The 11,458-nt window shown below is 41.6% G+C and overlaps 2 protein-coding genes across 3 annotated transcripts in view; both read right to left on the bottom strand.

The window, feature by feature from the left end:
• Positions 1–3,384: 3,384 nt before the first annotated feature.
• Positions 3,385–6,030, bottom strand: LOC115140557 (tumor necrosis factor ligand superfamily member 6-like). Its single transcript, XM_029678888.2, has 4 exons — positions 5,653–6,030; positions 5,442–5,469; positions 5,285–5,335; positions 3,385–5,185 (listed from the first exon to the last, which is right to left on the bottom strand). The coding sequence occupies exons 1-4, from the start codon at positions 5,854–5,856 to the stop codon at positions 4,716–4,718; spliced, it is 753 nt and encodes a 250-aa protein (XP_029534748.1). The 5' UTR covers positions 5,857–6,030; the 3' UTR covers positions 3,385–4,715.
• Positions 6,031–9,270: 3,240 nt separating this feature from the next.
• The window catches only part of LOC115139891 (multiple epidermal growth factor-like domains protein 9), a 34,643-nt gene continuing 32,455 nt past the window's right edge, over positions 9,271–11,458 (bottom strand). Inside the window, exon 6 of one of the 2 annotated variants that reach the window (XM_029677735.2) lies at positions 9,271–11,424. In XM_029677735.2, coding sequence (XP_029533595.1) covers positions 10,916–11,424 — 509 coding nt within the window. In that variant the 3' untranslated portion in view covers positions 9,271–10,915. Of the gene's footprint in view, positions 11,428–11,458 lie in introns of both variants that reach the window. The other variant, XM_029677734.2, reaches the window with a different exon arrangement.

The raw sequence follows: 11,458 nt of genomic DNA, 5'->3' as shown, positions 1-11,458 counted from the left end.
ATAGTCACATCTATATTAGGTTTTGAGCCAGCAATGTATAAGATACAGATTTGGAAACCTTTGTACTGTAACTAGGTAGGAATCTAAAATGGTTATTTCAAGACCCACAGTAAATTGTAATACATTGGAGGGATGCATCATTTTATCATAGCATTAAGCCTATGGTGCTACCTATGATAGTGTATAGTGAAAACTCTAATTAACATCTGTGGCTGGGAGAGAATGCTCCAAACAAAAGATTGTCAGTATTCTTTCCGGTGTTAAAATCTTTAATCCCTCTGTGTTTGGCACCTAATTATAGGCCGTCATTGTAAATAACAATTTGTTCTTCATTTGAACTGACTTGCCTAGTTAAATAAAGGTTAAATAAAAAATAAATACAAATTGTACACTAGGCTCATTTGCACTCTCTTGCACAGTCAGACTGTGGGGAAGGAAACAATCCAGTGCGTAAACCATGTGTATCTCATTCACACCCATCAGGGGATGGATGTTTGCTATCACACAATTATATTACTAAACTGTCCAATTAAAACGTGTCTCCACAAACGGTCACTAAAGATATTTGCAAAGATGGGCAGTGAGAGATGGAGCTTTAAAGAGCTACATGCTGGAATACAAAGAAGGTCCACATTGGATTAAACTTTGACAATAGCTACAACATTACACGAGACATCGCCTCTGACATAAACCCTAACACATGTATGTGTATGCAGTATATTCATATGTTGTATGTGTATGCAGTATATTCATATGTTGTATGTGTATGCAGTATATTCATATGTTGTATGTGTATGCAGTATATTCATATGTTGTATGTGTATGCAGTATATTCATATGTTGTATGTGTATGCAGTATATTCATATGTTGTATGTGTATGCAGTATATTCATATGTTGTATGTGTATGCAGTATATTCATATGTTGTATGTGTATGCAGTATATTCATATGTTGTATGTGTATGCAGTATATTAATATGTTGTATGTGTATGCAGTATATTCATATGTTGTGTGTGTATGCAGTATATTCATATGTTGTATGTGTATGCAGTATATTCATATGTTGTATGTGTATGCAGTATATTAATATGTTGTATGTGTATGCAGTATATTCATATGTTGTGTGTGTATGCAGTATATTCATATGTTGTATGTGTATGCAGTATATTCATATGTTGTGTGTGTATGCAGTATATTAATATGTTGTATGTGTATGCAGTATATTCATATGTTGTATGTGTATGGAGTATATTCATATGTTGTATGTGTATGAAGTACAGAACCTTTTTTATTTATAGATTTTTTTTAGTTGTATTGATCTGAATTATTTTACATTTGTGTGGCTGTTCGTGTCTAAGTGTTCTGTATGTTGTCGTGTTTCATGTTTTGTGTGGAGCCCAGAAAGTGTATCTGCTGCTTCTGTAACAGCTAATGGGGATCCTAATAAAATACCAACACAAAGCTGAGTAACAAAGGCCAAGAATCAACAACAAGAATCAAAGGCTTTCCTTGGAGTAATGTTAGTCCCATGTCAAATGTGATATAGCGAAGCACCTGAGTGAGTTGGTTGCGCAATTACGCAGGTACTTTCCCGAAACGGATGACACGAACAACTGGATTCGTTATCCCTTTCATGCCCTGCAGTCCACTTACCGATATCTGAACAAAAGAGCCCCATCAAAATTGCAACAAGCGGTTCTGTGAAAATTGAATTTAGTCAGAAGCCACTGACAGATTTTTGCAATGGGCTGCGCACAGAGTATCCTGCCTTGACAAATCGCTCTGTTAAAACACTGATGCCCTTCACAACCACACACCTATCAGAGAGTGGATTCTCGGCCCTCTATAGCATGAAACTAAATACAGGCACAGACTGTGTGTGGAAAATGATTTAAGACTAAGACTCTCTACAATACAACCCAACATTGCAGAGTTTTTTGCATCCTTTCAAGCACACCTTTCTCATTAATCTGTGCTAAATGATTCACAATTTTCGATGAACAAATAAAGTTTGATATGTAAGATGGCTAAATAAAGAGCAAAAGTATTGATTATTATTATATTATTATTTGTGCCCTGGTCCTATAAGAGCTCTTTGTCACTTCCCACGAGCCGGGTTGTGACAAAAACTCACACTCATTCGTATGTTTAATAAATGTATCGTATAGTGTGTGTGTGTGGCAGGCTTACAATGATGGCAACAAAAGAAAACATTTGAGAGTGCGCTGACTCTGGTGCTATAGAGGGGTACGCAGCTGGAGGTTGAATGTTTGAAGGGGTACAGGACAATAAAAGTTTGGGAAACTAAAATAACTGCCAGGATTCACAGAAAATGGCAGGTGCAGTTTCATCCCTTAGAAGGGATATTTATCATACCATTCACACCTTCTTAAAATCCAACCCACATGTTTATTGTTTTAGTGTTTTATTGTTTGTGTAGTCCGTGCAGGCTTCAGGTGTCTTACTACAGCTTCATTATGCATTCTGTTATTCCTTTTTAGGGTCACCATGCAAACCTATAATGTGATGAGTATCTTCTTTCATAAGAGGTGATGAATTATAGCCAAACGTTTCAAAGTCATTTATTCAAAGATGAATTTACAAGCAAACCACAAACATGATGCAGCCACCACTGTGCTTGAAAATATGTAGAGTGGTACTCAGTAATGTGTTGTGTTGGATTTGCCTAAAACATAACACTTTGTATTAGGGACAAAAGTTAATTGCTTTGCTACATTTAAAAAAAATATGACTTCAGTGCCCTGTTGCAAACAGGATGCATGTTTTGGAATATGTTTTATTCTGTACAGGCTTCTTATTTGCCACTCTTTCAATTAGGTTAGTAATTGTGGAGTAACTACAATGTTGTTGATCTATCCTCAGTTTTCTCCTGTCACAAATAGTAAACTCTGTAACTGTTTTAAAGTTACCACTAGCCTCATAGTGAAATCCCTGAGCGGTTTCCTTTCTCTCCGGCAACTGAGTTAGGAAGAACACCTGTATTTTTGTAGTGACTGGGTGTACTGATACACCATCCAAAGTGTAATTAATAACTTCACCATGCTCAAAAGGGATATGCAATGTCTGCTTTCTTATTTAAACCCATCTACCAATAGGTGTCCTTCTTTGCGAGACATTGGAAAACCTCCCTGGCCTTTGTGGTTGAATTTGTGTTTGAAATTCACTGCTCGACTGAGGGACCTTACATATAATTGTATGTGTGGGGCACAGAGATGAGGTAGTCATTAAATAATCACGTTAAAAACTATTATTGCACACAGAGTCCATGCAACGTTTAATGTGACTTATTAAGCACATGTTTACTACTGAACTTAAGTAAGCTTGTCATAACAAAGGGGTTGAATACTTATTGACACAAGACATTTGAGCTTTTCATTTTTTATTACTTTGTAAAAATGTCAAAAAACATCATTCCACTTTGACATGATGTGGTATTGCGTGTAGACCAGTGACACACAAATCTCAATTTAATCCATTTTAAATTCAGGCTCACAACAAAATGTGGAAAAGTCAAGGGGTGTGAATACTCTCTGAAGGCACTGGTCAGCCTGTGTAAACAGGAAGCCTGGCATCATTGTATCAACATTTACAACAATGGGTGTTGTCTGTCACACGATGGTGCAATAGCGTGCATGCCATGCATTCTTAAGTAAGGTTAGGTTGAGGTGGTAAACACAGTGTACGCCCATACTGTTGTTTATCTGCTGGAAACACACCTCAAATGTCACTTTTACTTGGTTTTATACCGTAGAAAACTGAATGAGCTTTAAGGACACGTGTTGCTGACACAGTACCCAACCCCACGGGACAGGCTGGGAACACCACAGGGTCAGCCGTAGAGAGGCACTCATGGAGCAGTTGAGATTAAATGTGTTGCTCAAGGGCACAACTCAGACATTCCTCATCAGCCCTGGGGGTTTCAACCAGCAGCCCTCTAGTAACTAGTCCGCTTCTCTTACTACGTAGTAACTGTCACCCCACAAACACTTTCAACGGCCCAGGGTTGGACTCTACTTATTTCTAACAGAAATGAAGTTGAATACCACACACCGCATTTGGGTAAGATCATCAATCTCATCTAAAGTTCCCTATTTGTCTGTGTGACGGACGTCACCGTGCTTGCTTAACTGTACTTCTTCCTTAACCATCAGACCACACCGAGACTGGAACTCTGGACCTCTGCCCTGCAAACACATGTGACCACCCTCGTGTCCTCCCCACTAATGCAACCCGCTGACTCGGCATACATTTCCCAGCTTGTACTTGTCATAGGCTGCATTTACACAGACAGCCCAATTCTGATCTTGTGCCAAATTATTGTCAAAAGAGCTGATTGGTCAAACGACCAATTTGTGGATAAAGATCAGAATTGGGATAACCCTATAGCAACATCACTGTTTTACTGAATAAGAAGTTATTTATGGCCACACTTGAGATCATAATAACATTGCAATGTTGTACTTCAAGTGCTCTTTCACGCACATTCTCAAATCATAACTCTCCAGAAATAAATAAAGTATATAGTGAACAGATATGACATTTGTCTGATAAGTGATAGTGGTTCCAATCATTTCAACAAAGCCCTGCTCTCATTATGTAGCAGTTGACACAAGTCACGACTTATTCAATAAAAAATAGAAACCTAAAGCAGACATATATATACAGCCCTAAAGTCCATTATTATCCCTGTACCTCAAATGAGATGTGCCCCAAAAAATGTCTTGTCTTCTTGAAGGAGCATCAACTCATGGTACCTGTCCTCGTTACTCACTCTAAGCCTGTCCCCAGCTTTTAGTTTAAACACTCCGGATGTGCGTGGAGACTTTTCCCAGTAAGGACCCGCTGAGTCCTCCTCCATGCAGCCCTCTGAGCCAGGGGGCTGACTGCAGTACACTGTGTCCGATGCTGTTAGGAGGTCTCTGTCATTCTGGTAGTTCATTGCAAACAGGATCACCCTCTGGGAGAGGATGAAAACAGGGCCCTCTTTGCTACACACAAAGTGACTAGGTCTTCGGAAGGTGATCTGCAGGTAAACCTCGTACACGCCATCTTTCGGCACGATGAGGTCGCCGTCATCATACTCAAAGCCGCTAAGGTGAGCAAGTCCAAGTTTGTCCTCCCATTCAAGGTATTCCCTCTTCGAATTATTAAATGAGGCTGCAGCTGGAAGAGTGACAAGGAGGACATTACCTTTAAGCTTAGTCTTATTGATTGGTCTTTCAAGCAGTAATATCATGAATAGTGTTGGTATCATAATTGTACCTGTCAGATGAGCACTTGGATTGGTTCTAACTTGCTGCTGCTGAAGCCTGCCTATATGGAGGGGTAAAATAGACAGTGTGAGGATGAGGATGATGATGAGGATGATTATAATAATATCATGACAACCATAATAATAATAATAATAATCAGGATTTACCTATAGAATAGCTTCCCGCTGAAGTGAGCTACAAATAAAAACACAAGATCCATTCAGATTTACTGTGTATAATAGTCTGCAAGATACACCACAGCTCTCTACAATTAGAATGACAAGCGTTTTTTGATCTCTCTAATAATTATATACATTTACTTTAGGCTACTGGGCCTAACAGTTTCGATTCTTACCACACACACAAAAATAAGCTTACCTGGTTGTCCGCTGCTTTATGTTGATATGCGTGTAGCAGGAGTGCAGCACACGACAGAAGTATAGAGACAAACGCAGCGAACCGAGTGAGGCACACAGACAGCACTTTATCTCTGCGGCTCACCCGGGAATAAAGAATCCTGTCACTCTTCGCACGATGACACCTGATCTCACAGCGAACCTCTTCATTGGCAGCGGCTGTCATGATCAGCAGGGAGTGAGTACGACTCAATGGATTTTGCCGTTCAAGTCCGACGTTTATAAATCTTGTCGCCCACGTTCCACCTACAGTCAGGGTATCGTGTAAACGTGTTGTCTCAATCTGTGAGTTTCAGTGTAGGGCCTGCAGTGGCCAATTTTTCATGTAGCACTTAACTTCCTGTTTAGACATTGAACTTGATAGGACTGAATAGGAACCTAGCCATACCACAAACCAAAATATTGTTGTAAATATCGTGACTCAACAGCAATGGATTTAAGGTAATTGTATTTTTTCTCAAATTGTTACAGGATTCAAATTTCAATCAAGTTTAAAATATAATCTTTCGAAATGTTCAATAAATAATAGATCATTGAATAAATCCGTACGAAAAAAGAGTGCAGTCAGAGTGCAGTATAACTGCAGTACACTATGCTGGAAATATTGCCTCCAAAATAAGTTACAGCACTTTTACTGCAGTTTTAAAACAGCAATATATTTTGTAAAGGGATAAGTCATCCAATCAAAGCAAAAAATAGACAAAATTAAAAGTGTCTTTTCATGGTTTGTTTTTTGTTTAAGTTACTGCTCTTTATTGACCATAACTGGCAGTAGACATGCTCAGTCTTCATTGTCACAACACCAGTGGTGGCTGGTGCCCCTTAAAATGGGGAGGATGGGCTCATAGTAATGGCTGGAACAGAATGAATGGAAGGGTCTCATACTCAAAAAACACCTGGTTTCCATGTGTTTTATACCATTCCATTGACTCCATTCATTATTATGAGTCGCCCTCCCATCACTAGCCTCCACTGAACAGAACACATAGGTCACGTTCCCCTGTTCAGACCTTGCACGCATCAACCAATGATTGCGTGTGCCGTTGGGCACCAGATTGCTATAACATATGATGTGATTAGCAATAAATTAAAATATCTATCTAGATGTTGTAAGCTCTGGCATGCATCAGCAATGCCTGGGGCAGAGGAATGTTCCCTATACACTGGCTGACACTCTCATGGTTGTAAAAAATGAACTGTGTATAAACCACGCCTCCAAATATTCAAATGAGCCGTCAATCTAGACCACCTGGCCAGGCTGGAACGACCGGTGTAATGATACTAATGGTTTCTACAGTTGTGGCTAGAGGAATACAGGTCCATCCAGATGCCAGAACCGTAGAAGCCATCAGTTTCCAAGAAAACAGTAGTATCACCGCAGCGGCCTTGACCACGATTGCCAGTCACTCTCCTCTGCTTGATTTTCACCTTCAACACACAGCCATTGAGTGTAGATGGGACGACAGCAAACCCAATAGAACTTCTCTCAGGTGTTGGAGGGTCTCGGTCTTCTGGGAGTGACCCTCCCCCACTGCCTCACAAACAGCTCGAAGGACATGGGCTTGAAGGGAACTGGGTACAAGGAACTGCCAGGCCTACGCATCACACGTAATCTCCTTCCATACCTGAAACACAACCCCATTGTGAAGGGCCAGGCAGTCCCATTGTGAGTAGTAGGCCTAGGCAGATTCTGGCCATCCTCCAGTCAGCTCCACACAACTGCCAACACTAGGTGAGTTTCTTTGTTTTCTCTGAAAGTCCTGCTCATCCAAAACCTCCAAGGGGATATTCACCCTGTCTGCCACATGGATGATGACCCTGACCATCTGCTTGGAAACACTCAATACGTGGGGGTCTAGCTGCATGGTCCTCTCCTAGCCGGCTGCTGCCCGGGCTGGTAGCTCCCACTGACGGTGCACCAGCTGAGGTGGAGCTACTGCTACACAGTACCGGGCAAAGTACACATGAAAACATTTTGCTGTGTTGCCACTTATGCCCACAAAAAGGACACCAAAATGAATTAAGTTATGCAATTTAAATCTAGAATTCTTAATCTAAACAATAACGAAGAACTCCCCACCACCTGTTTTGCAAAAAAAAGGGAAGAGAAATTGCCACACTCAAATTCATAGATCTAGCTATGGATGCAAGGACTGACTATCCACTATACACTAAATTACCAAAAGTATGTGGACACCCGCTCGTCGAACATCTCATTCCAAAATTCATTCCAAAATTGTCCCCTTTGCTGCTATAAACAGCCTCCACTCTTCTGGGAAGGCTTTCCATTAGATGTTGGAACATTGCTGCGTGGACTTGCTTCTATTCAGCCACAAGAGCATTAGTGAGGTTGGGCACTGGTGTTGGGCGATTAGGCCTAGCTTGTAGTTGGCGTTCCAATTCATCCCAAAGGTTTTCGATGGGGTTGAGGTCAGGACTCTGTGCAGGCAAGTCAATTTCTTCCACACCGATCTCGACAAACCATTTCTGTATGGACCTCACTTTGTGCACGGGGCCATTGTCATGCTGAAAAAGGAAAAGGCCTTCCCCAAACTGTTGCCACAAAGTTGGAAGCACAGAATGGTCTAGAATGTCATCGTATGTGCTGTAACATTAAGATTTCCCTTCACTGGAACTAAGGGGCCTAGCCCGAACCATGAAAAACTGCCCCAGACCATTATTATTCTTCTTGCGTCTGCCAAACCCAGATTTGTCCGTCAGACTACCCGATGGGGAAGTGTGATTCATCACTCCAGAGAACACATTTCCACTGCTCCGGAGTCCAATGATGGTGAGCTTTACACCACTCCAGCCGACGCTTGGCATTGCATCTGGTGATCTTAGGCTTGTGTGCGGCTGCTTACCGTGGAAACCCATTTCATTAAGCTTCCAACGAACAGTTCTTGTGTTGACGTTGCTTATACACCTGTCAGCAATGGGTGTGGCTGAAATAGCTGAATCCACTCATTTAAATGGGTGTGTGCATACTTTTGTAGATATAGTGTATCAAATGTATAGTTTTAACCATGTTGAGGCTACACAGTGTTTGTTTACATTTACATTGTTTACAAACATTGGAGTAAATCAAGCTTATATTTTGGGTTCTGATGATGTACAACAGCTGAACTAAGGTGATGAGAGATTTATAATCTTCTTCAAGCATCAATGGATATATATATAATTAATTTAGAAGTCCAAAAGTTGACTACGGATTCTAGCTTTAATAAGAAAACATTCAGAGCAGTCTTCTCTGTTGAACTTTGGCTCGTGAGTGGCGCAGCGGTCTAAAGCACTGCATCTCAGTGCTTGAGGCGTCACTACAAACACCCTGGTTCAAATCCAGGCTGTATCGTGATTGGGAGTCCCATAGGGCGGTGCACGATTGGCCCAGCGTCGTCCGGGTTAGGCCGTCATTGTAAATAAGAATTTGTTCTTAACTGACTTGCCTCGTTAAATAAAATGAAAATACACTTCATTAGCACTGAAATGACTCAAACACAGAAACACAGCTGCTGTGAAAGGATAACAAAGTAAAACTCCAGGTTGGTTAAACATGCAAATATAAAGGAGCTAAACACAGTTACAGACTAACCAAGAAACCCAATTTTATTTAGTATTGTATGTGAAATTTTCAGTTTGTGGTATTTACACAATTTACCATGAATAATTTAATTGAAATCAGTAGTTAGGGATGGATGATGACATGTATCCTGCAAGACAATACAGAGGGTAGGTCTATTTATAATTCATTTCCTGTGTGGACTGTGCCCAGACCATATCGGAGCCTTTAAGTGTAACCGTACCGACTGTTCTGAGTGTACACTGCACTCTACCTGTACAATAATAATGATCCTATTCACATTCATCTGTACAATGTCCTACTCTTATTTACAGTGATCACACTGGGGAAAGAAGCAGTACCTGAGGAGTCAGTTCCCTTAATAACTTAAGCCATTAATTCATTTTTACAGAAACAAATCCTAGATATCATTGTAGTTTATAAACAACATAAAAGCACGAGCAGAATTAATAGTGTTGCTGCCAGCAACACATTACCAAGATCGGTCTATTTTGTACTGATATAAGACTATATAGGAAATTAAGGCTAGAATCATTTTGTCCTAGATTTGGATGACTTAATGAAACCAGCTGAAATGGACTAGAGCTACTTTTTGAGCAAGAATGTGTTCAACACCTTCCGTAGAGGTAGGCCTTTCTCAAACCAGCAGATCAGCACTCGATCAGTAAAACAAAGTCAATGTGATGATCATAACAAGCAATGGGACCTACTGCCCTGCACAGTGCTGAGTAGAGAGAGGATACAAGGTATGTTTGTTTCCTCATCTAAAACACTCCTTGTTAATACTCAAGGTAAGGACCTGGCAATTGTTCATACAGGATACAGCCGAAAACAAAAGACAAGGTCATTTAAGCCAGCAGCCGTCACTTTTCCCAATAGCTAACATAAAAATACATACATATGAACAAATGTTGCACTTTTCAATTTGCATTCAATATATCACACAGTTTTAAACACCATGAAAAACATCTTACACGTGGAACATTTATCCCAAGAACAAAACTGGAAACAATAAATACAATTCATTAAAATAACAATCATTGTCTGGACCAGATCTCCGTTCAAGTTGTAACTTAAACTGTTAGTCCGTTTTAAAAGGTTCTGAAATGCTCGGTCTCCTGATGAGTGGTCTGATGGCCATTGAACTGCATAAGAAACATAAGTGTCCATACAACAGAGACACGGTCCAATACTCTTGCATGGGCAAACACCCCATTACCACAACCATCCACATCCTTAACAGTGCCCTCTGCAGGCACAACTGAAGTAAAACAGTCTACTCTTTGGACCCTTCATTGACTTCATATTTTACGTAAATCACTTCAATCTGTAACGGAGCCCAAAATCTTGTAATCTTTTGCCAGGACAAAAGCAACAAAGAAACACACCATCCCTTTTTCCTTTGTCTGTCAGTCTGTTGGTGCCAATGGCCTTATGCAGAATCTCCTTCTGTTCCACAGAGGGAGAGAGGAGCTGGATAGAGGGAGTCGAGTTACACATGGAGCTTTGGGTTTGGTGTCCAGCAGCTTTGAAAGTCTTTATCCATTTCATGTCTCTGTCCTGTGAGGCAGGCAGCCAGGCCGGAAGCCTCTGTGTGGGTGTCCAGTCTGTTAGCAGTGTGCAGTCTGTCTGTCTGCCCTGTGGGCTAGGCCTTGTAGCAGTTGCCCTGGGTGGTGAGAGCCAGCTGGCCGTTGGGTGCCACCTCGTTGGCCTCGTCCTCCAGCAAGCCCGATACGTCAGCGTTGGGAATGCTGTCATGGTAACTACTGCAGCTGATGTTGTCCTCCTTCAGCTCGATGGTCCAGAAGGGAGCATTGAGCTTGCGATTCTGGTACTCTCGGTAGGTGTACACCCCTCCCACGAAGCCCAGCAGCACCACCACCACCAGGATGATGACGGCCAGGACGATGACGTTGAACTGGGTCCAGGAGACCTCTGTGAGGGCGGCTGTGGTGTTGTCTGAGGGGCTGCCCAGGCTGGTGAGCAGTGCCTGGGTGGTGGCTACGCTCAGTAGGGTGCTGGAGTTAGTGGTGGAGGGGGGAGCACCGGTGGGCACCGTGGAGGTCAGGCCCTTGCTCCTGGGGGTTGGAGCAGGGGTGGGGGTTTTAGAGGCCTCGGTCATTGTCGTGGGCTCTGGCGTAGGAATTATCCGTGCTGCTAAAAAAATGATTTACAATGTGAATGGGAA

Source organism: Oncorhynchus nerka, linkage group LG13 (assembly GCF_034236695.1).
Source record: "Oncorhynchus nerka isolate Pitt River linkage group LG13, Oner_Uvic_2.0, whole genome shotgun sequence".
Lineage (NCBI taxonomy): Eukaryota > Metazoa > Chordata > Actinopteri > Salmoniformes > Salmonidae > Oncorhynchus > Oncorhynchus nerka.
The sequence above is the reverse complement of the archived record's forward strand: the minus strand, read 5'-3'. Positions and strand labels throughout refer to the sequence as shown.

Excerpts from the sequence above, each read along its gene's own strand:
- LOC115140557 (XM_029678888.2), bottom strand. The coding sequence starts at position 5,856 with ATGACAGCCGCTGCCAATGAAGAGGTTCGCTGTGAGATCAGGTGTCAT. Across the intron at positions 5,336-5,441 it reads AGCGGGAAGCTATTCTATAG|GCAGGCTTCAGCAGCAGCAA; the intron begins GTAAATCCTGAT and ends CCCTCCATATAG. Across the intron at positions 5,186-5,284 it reads TCCAAGTGCTCATCTGACAG|CTGCAGCCTCATTTAATAAT; the intron begins GTACAATTATGA and ends TCACTCTTCCAG.